General features: G+C 41.4%; 1 protein-coding gene across 7 annotated transcripts in view; it reads right to left on the bottom strand.

Moving 5' to 3' along the window:
• LOC124599187 (nicotinate phosphoribosyltransferase) overlaps positions 1–20,671 on the bottom strand; it is a 125,112-nt gene that overhangs the window by 78,114 nt on the left and 26,327 nt on the right. For 6 of the 7 annotated variants that reach the window (XM_047136059.1, XM_047136055.1, XM_047136060.1 and 3 more), the window contains exons 6-7: positions 20,305–20,423; positions 19,931–20,124 (exon numbers count right to left, since the gene is read on the bottom strand). In XM_047136059.1, coding sequence (XP_046992015.1) covers positions 19,931–20,124; positions 20,305–20,423 — 313 coding nt within the window. The remainder of the gene's footprint in view (positions 1–19,930; positions 20,125–20,304; positions 20,424–20,671) is intronic. The other variant, XM_047136056.1, reaches the window with a different exon arrangement.

A 20,671-nucleotide genomic window follows, 5' to 3' on the forward strand; every position in this document is an offset into this window, starting at 1 on the left:
TCCGTCAACTGCACATACAGTTCACGTCCACGCTGCCGCGACATGCTACCAGTGTTAAAGACTGCGATGGAGCTCCGTATGCCACGGCAAACTGGCTGACACTGCCGGCGGCGGTGCACAAATGCTGCGCAGCTAGCGCCATTCGACGGCCAACACCGCGGTTCCTGGTGTGTCCGCTGTGCTGTGCGTGTGATCATTGCTTGTACAGCCCTCTTGCAGTGTCCGGAGCAAGTATGGTGGGTCTGACACACCGGTGTCAATGTGTTCTTTTTTCCATTTCCAGGAGTGTATTATGACCCATAGAATCAAGTAAAAATACTAATAAAATTTGCCTTTCGATAGATTGTTCAAGAAGTCACTAGCATTATTGTGCTACTCAACTTTAAATCTTGTAAAAAATAATGCATGTTTTAGACACCTTACATATGTTAGATGAAATATTCTATCTAAAATAATGCAGGAATTGCCTTAAACTAATGAAATGTAGGATCTGGATGATGGCTTTGTCTTCTTACTGAAGTTTGAAATGATCTGCTGCGTTATGCTCTGGTGGTCAGAATGTAAAACAAAACAGCTGCCAAACAGAAGCTGGTAATTCTAAAAATTATTGCAGTCTGGAGGGATGCAGAAAAGTGATGTAACTAAACCAGGACAAATTTAAAACCAAACCAGCATGATTGTGTGGGGCAGGGTGGAAAGAATTAAGTTGGATTATGAATGTTTTGTGAAAATATAATTATTTCTGATTTTGTAATAAGTTTTAATGCCCAAATCATAATCAGTTTGAAGATAGGAACAAATCCTCGGTTTTTAATATTATGATGCACCCTTCAGGACAGTCCAACTCATCTGTGCAAGGTAAATGAGATAGGAGGTTAAAGTAAATAATATCATATTCCTGTTTGTTTAAGGAGAAGGTTTCTTTTATTTCACCACAAAAGGATGCTTTGGATTCGTTCCCATCTTCAAACTACTGATTCAACTACTGAGCGAAACCATCTAAGCGTAAACTCCTGATATTAGGTTTTTTTTTTTTTTTTTTTTTAAATGAAGACTGTACATCAATCTTTGTCAACTCAAATGCAGAATATTACCCTTCCACATGTATAACAACAACCATGGAGTAATTAAGGGTGTCACACCTAACTCTACCACCTCAAATATCTCTGAAACAACAATAGACATTAAAAAACGGTTTCAACCAGCACGAACATATGACAGGATCTCAGGAAACCAAATACTATCTTCAACACAAATTTGTGTATTTTCAAATGGAAACCCCCTATTATTTTTATGCAATAAATAGCATTAAAAATCACAAAAATAATGGCGTTGGTTGCATCGTAATACATCAGTTACATCTGGAGAAACTGCAAAGCAAAGTTGATGCTTGAAATAAATGAAGCACGCGTCCTTAGGCTCAAGTGTGCACCTCATCCTGCCAGAAATCGTGATGTGATTGACGTACTACGTCAGTGGAGTGTTAATGTAGGGTGTGGTATTGTATGACAAAACACCACTGGCCCATATTTCATTGATGGAACTCCTAAAGGGGGATATTTAGCCCCTTCTTGACCTGTATATTACTTGAACCATCCACCTCTTATAATGTGTCAAATAATACGGTATCAAACCGATGGATTTCCTCTGCATAATGTTTATTGTTGCGAAATGACAACTATAGGTACAATTAGTAGTAACACACTTGGTTTCATGCTTCGAAACCTCGTAAGTTCTGAAATATGTGGCTTGTAAAGGATAGCAACAGCATCACAGTTTCTGGCGTAATGCATTGCATGTAGTACTCTGCTCAGAGCAGTGGTTGCCTGCACTGGTGCCTGTATCCTTATTACATTTGCCATCATCTAGTCGATATGTCAGTCTTCAGTAATGAAGAAAAACTAGATATTATTTTAATTTATGACAAATGTCACAGAAATGCAACTGCAGCTGTGAAACTGCATGCTGAATGCTACCCAGATCGGTAACTGCACGAAGTGTAGGAATAAGCCACAGTAGTGTGTGCAGAATTTTGCATCAGCATCGGTTTCATCCGTTCCATATCTCACTGCACCAAGAACTGTACGGGAATGACCTTGATTCCCGCATTGCATTCTGTCATTTTGCACTTCAGCAGTTGTAAAGTAATCTAGTATTCCTAAGCAATACATTGTTTACAGACGAGGCTTCATTTACAAATCATGGAAATGTGAATCTGTGGAGCATGCACTCCAGGTCCATGCAAAATCCCCACTAAATTCGCCAAGTTGCTCATCAATGACAGTGGCGTGTCAATGTTTGGCACAGTATCATTGCTAACTGTATTGTAGGTTCCTATTTTTACCGTGGAACATTGAATGGACAGAGAATTGCATCATTTCTTCAACACACACTAGCGCTCCCCATGGAGGATCTAGAATTGGAAACCCGTCTATCAGTGTGGTTCTAACATGATGGATGTCCCGCACACAATGCAAAAGTTGCCAGAGACATTCTAGATGTGACATTTCCAAATAGGTGGATGGGCGGGGAGGTACTGTGCAATGGCCAGCACGGTTCCCTGACTTGACGCCATTTTTGACTTCTTTCTTTGGGGCGGAGTGAGAGACAGTGTATCAAGAACCCTCAATGACAGTAGAGGATATGCAACATCATGTTACTACGGCGCGTGCAACAATATCTGTAGAAACTCTACAATCTGTGCAACACTCTCTCGTTACCCATCTGCAAATGTGTATCGATGCAAACAAAGGGCATTTCGAACATATGTTGACGTGACACAGTTTCACTGCTGGACATAATGCACAACAATACAGTTTCTGATGGTGACAGGAAACTAGTAAATGTGTTTAGCACAGTGAATTTAAGTTTGTTATCTCTAAATGTAGCTCTAGTTGTCATTTCGCTAGAATAAACATACATCTACAATTTGAAAAATGTAACTTTGAGTTGGACGTGTTACTTGTTTATTTTTGTGGATTGTGCATACCTTCCCATTCCGTGAACCCAACACAGGCAGCGTGAGGTGCACACTCCGAGTCTCAGGACATGCGCTAGCTGTGCGCTTCATTTATTTCAAGTGTCAACTTCGCTTTGCAATTTCTCAGGATGTAACTGACGTATTGCGATGCAACCAATGCCATTATTTTGTAATTTTTCATGCTATAGATTGCATATGAAATAATAGGGGGCGTCCATTTAAAAATACACAAGTTTGTGTTGAAAATAGTATTTGTTTACATTTTAAAATTTCGCATAGTATTTGGTTTGCTAAGCCCCTGATGTACATTCGTGCTGGTGAAAACCGTTTCTGAATATATATTGTTGTTCCAGAAATATTTGAGGTGGCAGATGGTTCAAATGGCTCTGAGCACTATGGGACTTAACATCTGAGGTCATCAGTCCCCTAGAACTTTTAGAACTACTTAAACCTAACTAACCTAAGGACATCACATACATCCATGGCTGAGGCAGGATTTGAACCTGCGACCGTAGCAGTCGCGCGGTTCCAGACTGAAGCGCCTAGAACCGCTCGGCCACCACGGCCAGTGAGGTGGCAGAGTTAGTTGAGACACCCTGTATATACAAATTAATGATTTGCCTCAGTTTTGTAAGTGTTCAATGAGATTCACAAAATGGCATGCGATCTCTGGACCACGAAGATACATAATTTACACGAGGGAGGGGGGGGGGGGGGGGGGGGGGGAGAACAAATAAAGAATGAATGAAACAGGCCGAAATTCCAGCACTAAGTTAAGGAAGTGTCATGAAAAAGTAATATCTAACATACTGAATATCTTAGTTAGAATGCCAATAAAGATTTTCAAAAAAATGTATTGTGTTGCACACAATGGTGCAGCAATGAGATAAACACACAACACCATTATTCAAGTGAGAAATCACTTCCTGTAGAAAGAAATGGAAGGAGACTGGACAAAGGCGAATTCCGCCAAGCAGATATATTCCCAAGAGAAGATACTGAAAACACTGTTCTGCGTGGAGTATACTACCAGAGTGCTATTTTATCTTATGGTATGGTGTTGGATAACTTTTAACACAGTTTCACACAAAATTTATATGTACAATTGGGAAAAAGAGCTCAACTTCAAAAAATGATTGCAAATACCATGAAACAAGTTATTGTCACAAAGTAACAGGATGGTGTTACTTGTACTCTAACTCGGCACAGTGTGGATGTCATTCACTCCCTATCCTGATCCCCCCCTCCCTCCCCCCCTACCACTGGACTTAACCATTTACGAGTTGCTCCAACAGTTATGTGCATGCATGGACCTGTGCTAGCTCATGTAATACTGACTCCTCATCTACTGCCCATCACATTTCTCACCACTGACCACTTCCTGTACCATATGACTGTGCACTAACAAGAAATATAAGATGATGAAAGCTGAGCTACAATCATCGATACTACTGTTTACAACTTTGTCCTTCACAATGTCCTAGTCTCACTTATCTATATGGCTAATTTCATATAAATGGTACACATATTTCTCTAACATGTACAGTAATATACATTTGTGTGCAACATTTTCATTGGGAGTTACAGCACATGAGAGACTTTATAAGCTTTGGAATTCATCTAATTGCTCTCTCTTGCTGATATTCTCTATTATACACAATAAAGACGATATTACAGAAAACGACTAAACTGTTTTCCCTATGCTGTAGGCGAACATTTATGCACACAGGCAAGCATGCAAGCAAACGCTGACAATTACACTCAATAGCCTTATAAGGATTTCAACACCACAAGGGACTTTCATTTTTTGTATTACATTCAAATACTAGAATCATATACACACATCCTACATGTGAGTTTGCAAGAGGTCAAAATAAACACTTAACTGTCTTCATCATTAAACTGTCATTTGCTCTAAAAACAGTCATTTAACAAGTGTGGCCTTTCATTTGTATCTCTGAGAGATTTCCATTTCTGATCTTCCTCTAGTACACTTAAATATGAACCTTAAAAAAGGAATAGATACTTTACTATGGATAAACAACTATTTACATCACAATGAATACAAAACAAACAAGAAAAACCATCAAAAATATATCTGAAGCATGTTGGCACAACTGAAGAACAATTAGTCATCAGATGAAAAATAATTGAGAAAAAATAATATTTTAATAATTACAAATTGTGCGATTTTCACTGTGTACACAAAAGTTTACATGGTGTGTAAAAGAGTGATGACTTTCACATGCTTAAGAAAGTGACACATTCAAGGCAACTTTGCCAGTGCCAACAATAAACTGCTGTTCCTGATACAAGTCTTGATTGTTCAGGCTCGTTATTTTTATTTTGACTAGATGATTAAACTATGTTATGGTGTTAACAGTTTGCTGCATTCAAGAGATATGACAGTAATAGCTCTTATTATGCCATTCAAATCACCACACCAATCAGCTACATACCCCAAATCAAAATCTTTAGTTGGTACTCTGTGAAAGCTTAAAATTTTGTGAATTATTCATACTTTTACAATATCAAAGTAACTGCTATCTGCAGAATATTTTTTCCATGTTTTTATGCAATGTTGAGATCGGAAAAATTCATAATAAAATCTATTCCTTGTCCTTTACAGCATTTTCACTATGCCAATGTGCATCTCAAAGTCACAGCTTCGTCAGTAGGGCTTCAATAGTTTTTCCAAGTACTTTCATTTCCATGTCAACACACCAGGAAGTTACAATGCATTGTTAATTTCAGTTTGCGAAATTCTGATGGAAAATTATTTAATTAAAATTTATAGTACAGCTGCAAACTGTGACACTATGTTTTACATATTACAAGCTTTAACAAAAATCTACATATATTCTACCATAATCTTTACACAGTTCACGACAACACTGTCAATCACAATTAAGAATACACTATAACTCCTACGAACCACATTTTTGGCATGTTGACATCATTATAAATGTTCTTGCATAATGACTGGGCCATGATGATGAAGCTATAACTTTGTGAAATGAAGACTGGTATAGTAAAAATTTTATAAAAGACAGCAGGAACATTTTATTACTACATTTTCCATTTATTTCACTCATTTGGTTTGCCAAGAATAGTAACTAAGGCTACCATCGAAGATATGTTCCCTGACTGCAATGTTTTGTTGGTGGTAGTGACACATTTGTGGCAGAATGATTTTGCAAAAGGAGAGGAGAACTGCAACAGCTACCATCAAATGCCAGACAATCTAAAAACCTTACATTGGGCTGAAATGCACAATCATTTCTTTGACAGCTAGGTCACCATTTACACATTTATTCAAGACAAATCCACAAAATTTTATGAAACAACACAAACTTCGACCCATTTCTCATTCAAAATTTAAGAAACAAACCATCAGAAGCTTCTCACAAATGCCCAAAATTAACCCTTACACACTTCTTTAGGGACCAGTAACACGTACATGAAACACCAAACACAAGCTTACACACAGAAAACACACACATAATCCCAATCCCTCAACATCATGTAAACCCCTAACGCATTCTGAAGTCAGATGGGCACAGCCCAGTGATACTTCATATGAAAGCAAAAAATCCATAGCCTTGTCGAGAGGTAGGTAATTCCATGCTTTAATTAATGCAAGAGTTATGGGTTGGCATAAAGCTCTGTAATACCTTCTTATTATAAGAAGACCACTTACTGTTAAATTTTAATCCTTAAATTCATTTCCTTTCATCCTGCCCTCTTGTTTCCCTCACCATCATATGCTGGGTGACTCTTTTTATCCCCGTTATTTCCCCCAACTATTGTTTCTCTTTCAAAGGAAGAATAAAACATTGGTTATTCTTAAGATGAGTGTTACAATCAGTTTTTGCAGGTATATTACCATTCTTCCGGTACCAGGTACAAGTTACTTTCTAATTTATTTGGTAGTAAGTCAGTTCTCAGGATTTTTTTTTAATAATCATCCTTTTTATTACTTACAAGAATGTCACGTGACTTTTGGAACCAAAAACACATTACAATGGACAGTGTATGGTCAATACAAAAAAATTTAGAATGAGGCAGCAATTTCCCAAAATTTATAGAAAATACATATCCTATACTAATTCTATTAATTCGAAACAAATTTATTGCAGTCTGTTGAACAAAGTTGAACCAAATAAGCCCTTGGGCACAATTTTTAGCCTTTTTGACTAAAGACTAAAATTTGTGACCGAGGACTTATTTAGTTCAACTTTGAGTAGAACTGAGCTTCGAAGACAGGTGCAGGTACATTGTTTCACACTGCCTCAGTTCTATGACCCAGTTCTTCCAATGATACTGGTTGATGAGGGGTGGTGTACCAATCACTGGGCAACCCAAATTCATGTTTTTAATGGCCAACACATCTGGAGAACATGCCAGTAACTGCATCAGTTGAACGCCCTTACCAAAGTCAGTCAGGACAGTACAGGCAACATGTTTTGTTGCATTGTGGTGACCTCAGAGACAGGTAATAGCCACCAGTTCACTTAGCCAATAAATGTGGACAGCTGCCTTTACATTTCTGACATGTTAAGCGAATTGGTAGTGATCATTTCGTGTATCTGATGGTATCCCCATACAATCACACTCAGCTGTCTGCCCCGATAGCTGAATGGTCAGCATGACAGACTGCCATCCTAAGGGGCCTGGGTTCAATTCCCAGCTGGGTCAGGGATTTTCTCCACTCAGGGACTGGGTTTTGTGTTGTCTTCATCATCATTTCATCCCCATCTGGCACACAGGTCATCCAATGTGGTGTTGAATGTAGTAAGAACTGCACCAAGGCGGGGGGACCTACCTGTAAGGGGCTGCCCGGCCAATGATGCCAAACACTCATTTCATTTTCCATTGCACTCAGTGCTGGGCCTGTGTGATGACTGTGAATGTTATCTGCCATCATTTGCTCTCCCAGGTGATTCCATGCACAGGTACATCCCTAATAATGCTGTACACAGAACTGAGACTCATCTGACAAGATGACACAGTCCAGTGTCATCATTGGGCGCACCACTGTTGGCATGTCTCTCTCTGCCATGTCCAAAAGTTATCTATGATTTCAATCTTGTGCATTTACTTTTTCACCACTCAATGCCTCAATTAATGGCAAATAGCTACTCTTAACCTTCCATTGTCTGTACTCTGTCCAGGACTTTTCTTATCGTATTAATAATGCAACAAAATCATCTATGCAACACCATTTAAATAGGTCAGTTCTTTCCGAATCACAACAACATAGATACAGGTTAGATTTCTCTCTCCAAAAGTCACTGCCAATCCACAACAAATTATGATGGAAACAATTCTTGGTTGGTTGGTTTGAGGATTAAAGGGACCAAACTGCAGAGGTCATCGGTCCCTTGTTTCATAAACACACGGAGCGCAGGGAAACCATCCATTAGTCATTCGAAGCACAAGATAAAAATTCCAGGGGAAGAAAATCCCCAAGGTCAATAATAAAGAAACATGGAAAACGGAGCACAGCAACAAAAAGAACACAGAGAAGAAAGGCAGAAGGAAGTAAAACTGTACAGCAGAGGACTGAGGCTGGCTGATCACGAAAATAAGAGGATGAGCCAGCCACCCTGCAATACGTTAAAACCTCCAGCCTGAAAGTTTAGGGTGGAGTCGGATGACAACACAAAACTAAGTAAAATATACAGCACAAAAGAGGGTGACGCAATAAAATTAGAGGGACCTATAAAACCCACTTGCTCGAATAAAACTTAAAACACGATCTGCCATAGAGACATCGTCACCTAAAAGAGATGATAAACCATCTAGGAGATTAAAAGTTCGCCCGAGAGCGGTTAAAAGAGGACAGTCCAACAATATATGGGCCACCGTCATATTCGCACCACAGCGACAATGAGGGGGGTCCTCTCGACGCAGCAGATGACCATGCGTCAGCCAAGAGTGGCCAATGCGGAGCCTACACAGAACAACAGAATCCCTGCGAGAGGCCCGCATGGAGGAACCCCACACAGTCGTGGTCTCCTTTACCTGCCGCAGCTTGTTGGGTGCAGACAGAGTGCGCCATTCATCTCCCCACAACCCAAAGACCCGACGGTGCAAAACCGTTTGGAGATCAATTGCCGGGAGGCCGATCTCCAACGGCAGTTTGCGGGTAGCCTCTTTGGCTAAGTTGTCGGCGAGTTCGTTTCCCGCAATCCCAACGTGTCCCGGGGTCCATATGAACACCACCAAACGACCACGCTGTTCAAGAGCGTGAAGGGACCACTGGATGGCACCAACAATGGGATGGCGTGGGTAGCACTGGTCAAGAGCCTGCAGACTACAGAGCGAGTCACTGCAAATGACAAAGGACTCTCCAGTGCTGGTACGAATATGCTCAAGGGCACGAAAAATGGCTGTCAGTTCTGCGGTGTAAACACTGCAGCCTTCTGGCAAGGAGCGCTGGTCGACATAGTCCGCATGAGCATAAGCGTACCCCACACGGCCATCAAACATCGAGCCATCGGTATAGATAACCTCTGAGGCATGGTATGCGCCTAGGAGAGCAAGGAATTGGCGGCGCAAGACTGCAGGAGGAACTGAATCTTTTGGCCATCGGGAAAGTTCCAGCCGAAGCTGCGGCCGACGAATACACCAAGGTGGTGTATGTGGGCGGACCTGGAAAGCAGATGGAAGAGGCAAACACTCGAGTTCATTAAGGAGCGACCAAACACGGATCCCAATTGTATGGCCAGATCGCAGCCGCCGGTGTGGGAGATGGACTGCCGTATTAGCAAAAAGGAGACGATAGTTAGGGTTACGGGGCGAACAACAGACGTGGGCAGCATAGTTGGCTAACAGCTGTTGACGCCGAATACGAAGTGGAGGAACCCCAGCCTCAGCAAGGAGGCTATTAACAGGGCTGGTGCGGAATGCTCCTGTCGCCTGTCGAGTCCCACAGTGGTGAATGGGGTCCAGCAGTTGCAACGCTGAGGGCGACGCTGAGATATACGCCACACTCCCATAATCCAGTCGGGACAGCACGAGGGCATTGTAGAGCTGCAGCAGCGTATTACGATCTGCACCCCACGTTGTGTTGCTGAGGCAGCGGAGGGCATTCAGATGCCGCCAGCACTGACGCTTGAGCTGACGAATATGTGGAAGCCAAGTAAGCCGGGAATCGAACAGCAATTCCAGAAAATGGTAAGTGTCAACAACCAGGAGCATGGCATCCTGAAGATAAAGCTCAGGGTGGGGGTGGACAGTACGACGCCGACAAAAGTGCATAACACAAGTCTTTGCAGGAGAAAATTGAAACCCATGGGCTAGGGCCCACGCCTGTGCCTTGCGTATGGCTCCCTGCAACCTACCTTCTGCAACACTAATGGTGGAGGAACTAAAAATGATGCAGAAATCGTCAGCATATAACGTGGGTGAGACAGACGACCCTACTGCTGCTGCAAGGCCATTAATGGCCACAAGGAAAAGGGGCACGCTCAAGACAGAGTCCTGTGAAACGCCGTTCTCCTGGATATGAAGTGAACTATGGGATGTGCCAATTAAAACGCGGAATGTCCGAATAGATAAAAAATTCTGAATAAAAATGGGGAGAGAGCCCCGGAGACCCCACCCGTGCAACGTGGCGAGAATATGGTGCCGCCACGTCGTGTCATATGCTCTGGAGAGATCGAAAAAGACGGAGACGAGGTGCTGGCGCCTGGAAAAAGCAGTGCGGATTGCAGACTCGAGAAAGACCAAAGTATCGGCGGTGGAACGGCCCTGCGCGCGGGAGTGTGTACCTGTCCTCTTTTCCCCCCTAAGGTAAGTCTTTCCGCTCCCGGGATTGGAACGACTCCTTACCCTCTCCCTTAAAACCCACATCCTTTCGTCTTTCCCTCTCCTTCCCTCTTTCCTGATGAAGCAACCTTAGGTTGCGAAAGCTCAAATTTTGTGTGCGTGTTTGTGTGTATCAACATTCGTTTGGTAAGTTACATTATCTTTGTTTTTAGATATGTGTGTGTGTGTGTGTTCGACTGGTCACCTTTCCGCTTAGTAGAAGTCTATCCTTTTCCTATTATTGTTGATATTCCAATCTGGAGTTTCCATTGTCTGAGGTAGCTGATTTGTTAAACCTCTACAAGAAGCATAAAGACAGCTAGTGAAACAATGGATATCATTTCGTTATGACAAGTCTCTTAAAAATGGTAGCTGCTGAAGTATTTCAAAGAAATATAAACAACAAATATTAAAGATAATAAAAATCTCATTTACAAGACTAGTTGAAAAAAACTGTTAATACCATAGCATAGTTTACTTGGATGGAAAATTTAATAACTTTTTTTAATAGATGGAATAGATTTTTAGTTTATGTTAAATATAGAATTTTAAATATGCAATTGTTTTTGTGTACATGCACTCTTCACATGACATACGCTGAGTTTCATGCACACCTCACCAATGCCATCTTCTCATTCTACAGTAAACCTGCGACACTTCCTGTCCTTTCAGATGTACTTGTGACTGATCTCTAAACATCTACAAAATCACATTCAAAATTTCTGACAGGTATTCAAGCATTCATTCTGATATGTACGTACAATCTTTCTGAATCATTCCAGCGGATCTAAGTGACTCCCTCGCCTTTGAATGCTTTTTACATTTACTAAAAGAACTAAGAGATAAAGAACACAATTAATTTTAGCTTGTAGAAATTTTCATACATTTTTAATGGCGAATTGAAGATAAATCCAACTCACTTTCAAATCTTTGCATAATCATTTACGTTGCATCAAATTAAATATCTAACTTACATACTGTATAGAACTATCTATTGAAGCATAGATCACTATGCACCAAATAGAGAATGTGCTGGGGAAATGACAGAATGATTTCCAGCTCAACTGGCAAACTCCTTGAAGTGTGTGCACATTAGTCCCCCCTCCCCACCCACCCTGCCCCAATCCCCACACAAATAGGTGAAAGTGAAGGTGAAGGTTGAGGGAGGGAGTGAGGGAAGGAAGGAGGGAGTGAGGGAAGGAGGGAGGGAGGGAGTGAGGGAAGGAGGGAGTGAGGGAAGGAGGGAGTGAGGGATGGAGGGATGGAGGGAGGGAGGGAGGGGGAGGAGGGGAGGGAGGAGAGGGAGGAGAGGGAGGAGAGGGAGGAGAGGGAGGAGAGGGAGGGAGGGGGACGGGGGGAGGAGAGGGAGGGAGGAGCAGGGGGAGGGAGGGGAGGAGGGGGAGGAGAGGGAGGGAGGAGCGGGGGGAGGAGGGGGAGGGGGGAGGGGAGGAGGGGGAGGAGGGGAGGAGGGGGAGGAGGGGAGGAGGGGGAGGAGGGGAGGAGGGGGAGGAGGGGAGGAGGGGGAGGAGGGGAGGAGGGGGAGGAGGGGAGGAGGGGGATGGGAGGAGGGGGAGGAGTGGGAGGGGAGGAGGGGGAGGGGAGGAGGGGGAGGGGAGGAGGGGGAGGGGAGGAGGGGGAGGGAGGGAGGAGGGGGAGGGTGGGGGGAGGGAGGAGGGGGAGGGAGGGAGGAGGGGGAGGGTGGGGGGAGGGAGGAGGGGGAGGGATGGGGAGGGTGGGGGGAGGAGGGGGAGGGAGGAGGTAGGAGGGGGAGGGAGGGGGGAGGGGAGGGAGGGAGGGAAGGAGCAGGTATGCCAAAATTCAGCAGTTGAGTATTGTCAGTCTGTTGTTCAATGTCCCCTCTATCTGGTATGCAGTGATATATTCTAATGTCGACATTCATATTCTGTCCCAAACTTTCCACCACTCATAAGCGCAGTATGTACTAAATATACGAGTCTCTCAGCAGGATATGCTGGAAGACATTTGTGTGCTGATCACAAACTATTATTCCTCCTGTACCAGTTACAAGATGTCTTACTTTTAGTAATTTGTTTCATTGAAGTTTTTCATAATACAATCCACTAGCTTAACATGACAAATATTAACCTCGAATATCAACTTACAAATGTAGAAAAAGTTGTTCAATTGCTATTTATTTATTTTAGCATTTATCAACTCCGAGTGTTTGTCTGTGACAACAGCAAGTCACATGCAACTGAGATGTGAAAGAATAAACAACAATGTCATGTATGTAACTCCAACACATAGAAACAAGTTACCACATGCATTTTTGGACTCTAGCCCAATTTCTTGAGACATATGCAAAAACCGATAAAACAGAAAAAGAAGGTAAGGAGCTAAAGGATATTTTCCTTATTCTTGTTGCCATACGTTTCTGTTTGGAAAAAAATTTCTTTTGTTACACCCCCTTCCACCAAATTTGAAATTTAGAAATCAATTTTCTGTAGCAGTTGACAGTTAGTATACTGATTTGTCATGCATTGTCTACCATAGACACCATATCGCAGAAAAAAAAATTAGCATTTTGTAGAGGAAAAGTGACCTGAGACATTGGGTGACATTTGGTGCCGTTCAGCAACGAGGAGAGGTTGTGCAATGGTTAGCACACGAGATTCACATTCGGGAGGACGATGGTTCAAACCAGCGCCCGGCCATCCTGATTTAGGTTTTCTGTTATTTCCCTAAACAGCTTCAGGCAAATGCCAGGATGGTTCCTTCGAAAGGGCACAGCCAACTTCCTTTCCCATCCTTCCTTAATCCGAGCTTGTGCTCCATTTGTAATGAGCTCGTTGTCAACTAACACTAATCTCATCCTCCACCTTCAGTAATTCAGCAAAGAGCCTCGCTTCTGTTTGTGCCAGCCAGACTGATGTCAACAGGTCCACAGATGATTTGCTGAAAGATCACAGGAAGTAAAGATTCTCAAGACCCATACCTCTCCAAATCCTCGAATTATGGTGTGGGGATTACTGATCATGACAATCGGACTGTTGAAATGACAATCGGACTGTTGAAATAAAGCTGCATGCCTGCTAATAAGTGGCAGAATTTAAACACTGTTATCATACCCTTCACAACAAACATACCAAATGACATTTTTCAGGAGGATAATGTAAGATCCTACACTGCACTTCACACCACAAGCACCATGAGGAACATGTGGATTCTTGACTGGCATAACTCGTCTCCTGACCTGTCAATCATCTACGTCTACATCTACATGATTACTCTGCAATTCAAAATTATTAAGTGCATGGCAGAGGGTTCATTGAACTGTCATCAAGCTATTTCTCTACGGTTCCACACTCATAAATCTTTCTGTGTGAGCTCTGATTTATCTCATTATGACTATCATTTCTCGCTATGCAGATGGAGACCAACAGAAAATTTTCATGTTCTGAGCACAAAGTTGGTGATTGAAATTTCACAAGAAGATTCTGCTGCAGCAAAAAATGCCTTTGTTTTAATGACTGCCACCTTAATTCATGCATTATATCAGCTGGACTCTCTCCCCTATTTTGCGATAATACAAAATAAACTGCCCTTCTTTGGAATTTCAGTGTCCTCTGTTAGTCCATTCTGATGCGGATCCCTCACTGCTCAGCAATACCCCAGAAAAGGGCAGACAAGCATGATGTATATAGTCTCTTTAGTCGATCTGTTGCATTTTATATGTACTCTACCAATAAATCGCAATCTTTGGTTTGCTTTACCCCACAACATTATCTACATTATCATTCCAATTGAAGTTATTTGTAATTGTTACCCCTAAGTATTTAGTTGAATTTACAGCTTTTAGATTATTGCGATTTACTGCATAACCGAAATTTAGCAATTTCGTTTAGTACTCGTGGGTAATCTCACTTCTCACTATTTGGAGTCAAATGCCACTTGTTGCATACGGATACCTTGCGTAAGTCATTTAGCAGTTGCTTTGATCGTCTGATGACCTTATAACATGAGATGATACTCCATAGGCAAGCAATTTGATAAGAAAACTTTCTGGAAATCTAAAAATATCTTGTATCGACAGCATTCATTACTTCATGAGGTGGTGGTGGTGGTTAGTGTTTAACGTCCCGTCGACAACGAGGTCATTAGAGACGGAGCGCAAGCTCGGGTTAGGGAAGGATTGGGACGGAAATCGGCCGTGCCCTTTCAAAAGGAACCATCCCGGCATTTGCCTGAAACGATTTAGGAAAATCACGGAAAACCTAAATCAGGATGGCTGGAGACGGGATTGAACCGTCGTCCTCCCGAATGCGAGTCCAGTGTGCTAACCACTGCGCCATCTCGCTCGGTACTTCATGAGAATAGAGAGCTAGTTGTGTTTCAAAAGAATGATTTTTCCTGCAATGTATGTATGTCTAGGATGCAATGGGAAGACATTTTACTTTTATACAAGCCTCCAACCAGCAATCTTCATGAACCGACATCATATGCATTTCAAGCAAGGGCAGAATTTCGTCAGGGTGATATTTGGAAGCTGTTCGCTTCCATACCCTAAAGAATACGAGGAGGAGGATTTTAGTGTTTAACGTTCCGTCAACAAAGAGGTCATTAGAGACAGGCATAAGCTCGGATCAGGGAAGGACGGGGAAGGAAATAGGCTGTGTCCTTTCAGTGGAACCATCCTGGCATTTGCCTGCAGCTATTTAGGGAATTACGGAAAACCTAAATCAGGATGGCTGGATGCAGGTTTGAACCATCATCCTCCTGAATGAGAGTCCCGGGTGCTTACCACTGAGTCTCCTCGCTCAATCTGAAGAATACAAGATTGTATTCACTCCAAACAGGGGGCGTGTGGGGGGGGGGGGGGGGGGGGGAGGAGGTCACACCCCAGTCTGATGTCGATGATGGTCATTGTTCAAAATGGAATGAGGGCTTAATCATTTAGTATCAGTTAAGTGATAAATATCTCCACAAAGTTATTAATGTTGAACTGTGCTTCATGGTGTAACTCTCTCTATTCCCATCAGCTTATTATCCATGCAATTTCCTTTGGTCAATGGTTCACCAATCCTCAATTAGAGATAGTGAACAAAGTCCATCAAAACTGCTGAATCCTACATTTCTATGAGTGTGTGTGTCTAACAGTCAATTTGTAAGGCATGTTCCATAGACTACATTAAAAAAAAAAAAAAAAAATTGAGTGTAAATTAGCTTTGCCTTTCAGTCTTAATTTTTGCAGACGTTTAACAGGAGAAAACAATATGCATGCTAATCAAAACAGCTTACTGCCTTTACTTTTATCAGAACACAATGATACATTTAGTGAAAAATAAAGTTGCCCACAGCAACTTCTTCAAAGTAGCAAGAGGAAAATGTGTGAACACATTAGAGGGCAGCAACAAACACACAGTAATATTTCAGGTTTTCCCGGCGTGACTGATTAACGGTGTACTTGTACATCTGAGTATTCTGCTGGCAAGTTGTTGTTTCCAATTCATGCACAGTATTTCAGATCCAGGCCCCCCCCCCCCGCCCCCGCCGCCCCCCCCCCCCAAAAGTGCTGTGAGTTTTGTTGTCGTGTGGCTTCACTGCCTGGGCTCCAATTAGACTGGAAACTACTGTTGGTCTCACACTGCTATTTATAGCCAAGCTCAATTCCCAATGTCCAATACAGTTTTTCCCAGCCTCAAAGGGTGTTGGGAATCGAAACCAGGTATAAACAGCAGTTTTACACCAACAATAGTTTAACTCAGAACAAATAAACTGATGTCACTAAGGAAAATGTTCTCCTGAACGTTCAAATATGCCACTACATACATATTACGACCAGAGGCAAATTTTACTGAACAGTACAATTTATTTTGCTGGATTTTTACTTGGCAATTAATCCCCACTAAAGCCATTATATATTGGTTAGTAACATTAAAAGAGGATGCCTCACAAAATTTTCCATCGGAACAGATATATTTAGTTGGGACACGCAGGACCAGGGTGGTCTGACTGGTCAGGTGGAGAAGCACTGGAAATGGGAAGGCAGTTAGCACAAACCAGGCACGTCTGGTCAGCAGGCGAATATCCTGACTGTGGAACTGCAAGGTTTGTTTGCTGGGTGAGTGGAAAAGCCACAGGTTCCAGTGGCTCGGATTATGGAGAAACTGTGATATTATATGGAATGTACATAAAATGTCTTACAGACACGCTATGAGAAAACTAGGTACACCATATGAATTGTGATGGTGAGGCAAGCTCAATGCCAACATTGACCATCAATGTTTACTCTGTGTTCTGGTAAATGTATAAATGTGAAATAAATGTTCAAAACTGGAATGGTGGTCATTTGTAAACACATGAGTTGAGTAGAGTAGTGGTCACATAACGAAATTCTTAAAGATGTGAGCAAAGCTGTGCATGGGGACTTTGGTTGGTGAGCATTCATTAGGTAAGATTGTCGAGTGAGATTGGACAGCCAGAGCATAGTATGGCATGGCCTAAGTTAGCATCTGTGGGACTTAAAAAAAATTACTGGTGGTTGTGAGCTGGGCACTTAGAAATATTTCAGAGCTTAGAGAGTTTCATGTGGCTTTTAGTGACTGTTTCTTTTGTGCCACACAAACTTTATTTTTGTTGGACAGTTTTAGCCATCTGTGTTCCTTAATATTTGCTGCTTTTTGTGTAGAATTTGTTAGGCAACTGTCATGATAGCACTGACAACTGATGAACTTCAGCTTTCGCTGTGATCTCAGAGAGATTTTGCAGAGAAAAATTTGAACATTTTGGTACTTTTTTGTGAGTTTATGCATGGCTTGCTTATATTTATTTGGATTTGCTACTGAGTGTAAATGGTCTGCTTGCAGTATGTCATTACATTTTGTAATATTGGTTTAAACACTGTTCAACTGATTTCTCAGTTTTGTCTGTGTAAGGCCACCATTCACATATCTATATGCAGATTTCTGAAATAAACATTAGGCTTAAACATAAAATAATCTGATTTAGCCCACATTATTATCCTACAGGATTTCCTTCAGGGACAAAATAACCATTTCAAAGGGACATCAGCAGTGACTAAGGTAAGAATGTTTTGTGTAGCTGTTTTACCTAGAGGGACGAGTAGCAAGTGTTGCTTGTAATTTATTAGAAATTGCACCATTAATCATTTCAGTAAAAAATTAAAAAAAAAAAAAAACATACTCGCACAGCAAATGAATATTACATTACAAAGTGCTGTGGAGCTAAGTGCCCTATTTAATCAGTATTGTCAGCAAACATCAAATTTCACTTTCTGTGAATTCTTGATAAGGGCGTCAAAAAGCAAAGAAAAACCTCTGGACATTGTTCAAAACTCACAGCTTAAGGCCATTTAATCACAATGTCAATCAAATAACAAGTAGACGATTCTTGCTTTTTATGAAAAAATGCCGCCCAAATACACATTGCTTCCTCTTAAATGATTAACTGGTTGGAGCAATATTGTGACAAGTTTAGTAATTGTTGTCTCTGGGCAAAGGGAAGAAGACTGGTGGAAATCTGTTAACACAATGTTTGAAGATGATGCTGTTATCCATCTGGCAATCTGAAATTTACCATACAGAGCTTTAAAATGCAGTTATACTGTCAGATGAAAATTTAAAGAAATTATTAAATGGAAACAAAAGTCAATTGCACGGAGTCAACCCTGACTAACTTCTATTAAAAACTAGTTATACAAGACATCTTCCATTCATGTGATTATCAGATTATGGATACATATGTTGGATGATACTGCATCTCATATTTAATGTAAAGTAAAGGCTTTCACAACAAATTTGGTTAAATACATTAGATAGTAAAAGGGAAATATATGCCACGTGGAATAAACTCTATTATCTAGTCTGGTGGCTCAGTAGATCAGTGTCAGTCCACAATCCAAAGGACTGGGTTCAGCCCTCAGATGGTTCCAGGATTTCTATTGCCATTTATCCCTTCTTCCACATCTAACAGTGATTTGTATACATGAAAAATGCTAAGCTGCATCATGGTTCAGAGTCCATTAAGCTTTATGCCCCCCTATAGCTGGCTGGGCCAGTCAGTTCAAAGGCCAGAGAAAGCAAATGTATATGACCTCTCAGCTCCACATGTGGTAAAGCACTGTGGTTTTAAAATAACCTTTTTGGCTGATGTATAGCTGTAACTAGTAACGCTCTACTCATCATATTGCCAGAAAACTGAGCAAATGTTCAAGTGAAAGCCAGTCTACACTACCCGTATAGCTAAACTCAGTAGCAATGTTAACCTTCAGCAGGAAATGTGTCTTTGAAATACAAATCCTACAGAATCTGATAGGAAGATCTTTAGAATGACTAAAAATCACAAATAATAATTATAAGTATGTGCTCAAATGCCAACAGCCATACCGCAGTGGTAACACCGGTTTCCATCAGATCACCAAAGTGCTGTCAGGCTGTCGCTTGGATGGGTGACCATCTGGCCTGCCGAGCGCTGTTGGAAAGCAGGGTGAACTCAGCCCTTGTGAGGCAAACTGAGGAGCTACTTGATTGAGAAGTAACGGCTCCGGTCTCGTAAACTGACATACGGCCAGGAGAGCAGTGTGCTGATCACTTGCCCCTCCATATCTGCATCCAATGATGCTGTAGGCTGAAGATGACACGTGGCCAGTTGGTACTGTTGGGCCTTCCAAGGCCTGCTCAGAAAGAGTTTATGTGCTCAAATAACTCTGAAAGGAAGACGCAGCACAACAGAGAACCATCTTCACGTCAACTGTGGTCTGGCATGCAGTTGTAATATTCACACAACGGTTAATTATCATACATATCTGAAACACTTTTCAGGTTTTCAGTTCATTTCTAGCCTGCCTCCTCTCCTCAAACATGCCTCACTTTAGTATGGACAGGATTTGAAACCATTTTCAAGCCATAAATTCTCCCACATCCATTTTAACAAAAGCACAAAAAGCAAGTTTTAATGTATCAGAATTCAGTACTTAAATGATTTCTCAAGTGCTATAGCAACATTCACAATGACAAAACCATACAACACAAATTTTATGATTTTCTTAGCTGATCTGTAGTTTCAGTAACACATAAAAGTAACAGTGACATCAGACAAAAACAAATAAAAGCTGTGCCTGTGTTCCCCATGCAAGGCAAGCTCGCCCTAAGATACCTCTTAACATCATACGTATCAACGAGTGCTGTGAAACCCTCTGGGAATGCAATTGCAAAGGAGATAAGTGCTGCCATTTCACCATCAGAGGCTTCATTGTCAGAGATATCGAGCAATGCTGATAATTTCTTTCTCCATTCTATACACAACGGCAACATGTCATGCTTCACGCCCGTTGTTCGATGAGCCAAGAACTGTAATAGTGATATTGATTATGAGACTCAAAGAGCAAAACTACAAAAATAGTATTAGATTTTGATTTACTGAATTATGTTTTACAAGGCACTGTAATATCAAGAGCGACTTATCATTTCTTACACTATCTATCTTTGTCTTTTTATTTACTTAAGCAAATGTATAATGAAGTTACTTACTCTGTTCTTGAGCTCATTCACATCAGAAAATGATGTTACATATGAATGTGCGTGTGTTCCTTTTACTGGGATGCCATACAGTTTGCCAGCCAGAACATTGCTAGTCCCATCAAATCCACCTAATGGAATGTCCATATAAATATGAAACATTTTTTACTTTAAGAGTAACAAAAACAATGAAATCAAAATAGAAAAGGAATCAATAAATAATGTCATATTTCTGAATAGTATTACCCCCTGAAACAAAACACAAGTGTTTACTTCAAAAACTAACTTACCACTGAGACTAGTAGAACCAGGGAAAGTGCAAGGAAATGATTAATGCCAAACAATAATTGTATCTGGAGCTCCTTTCTCTAGTTTATAC

Source organism: Schistocerca americana, chromosome 1 (genome assembly GCF_021461395.2).
Source record: "Schistocerca americana isolate TAMUIC-IGC-003095 chromosome 1, iqSchAmer2.1, whole genome shotgun sequence".
Lineage (NCBI taxonomy): Eukaryota > Metazoa > Arthropoda > Insecta > Orthoptera > Acrididae > Schistocerca > Schistocerca americana.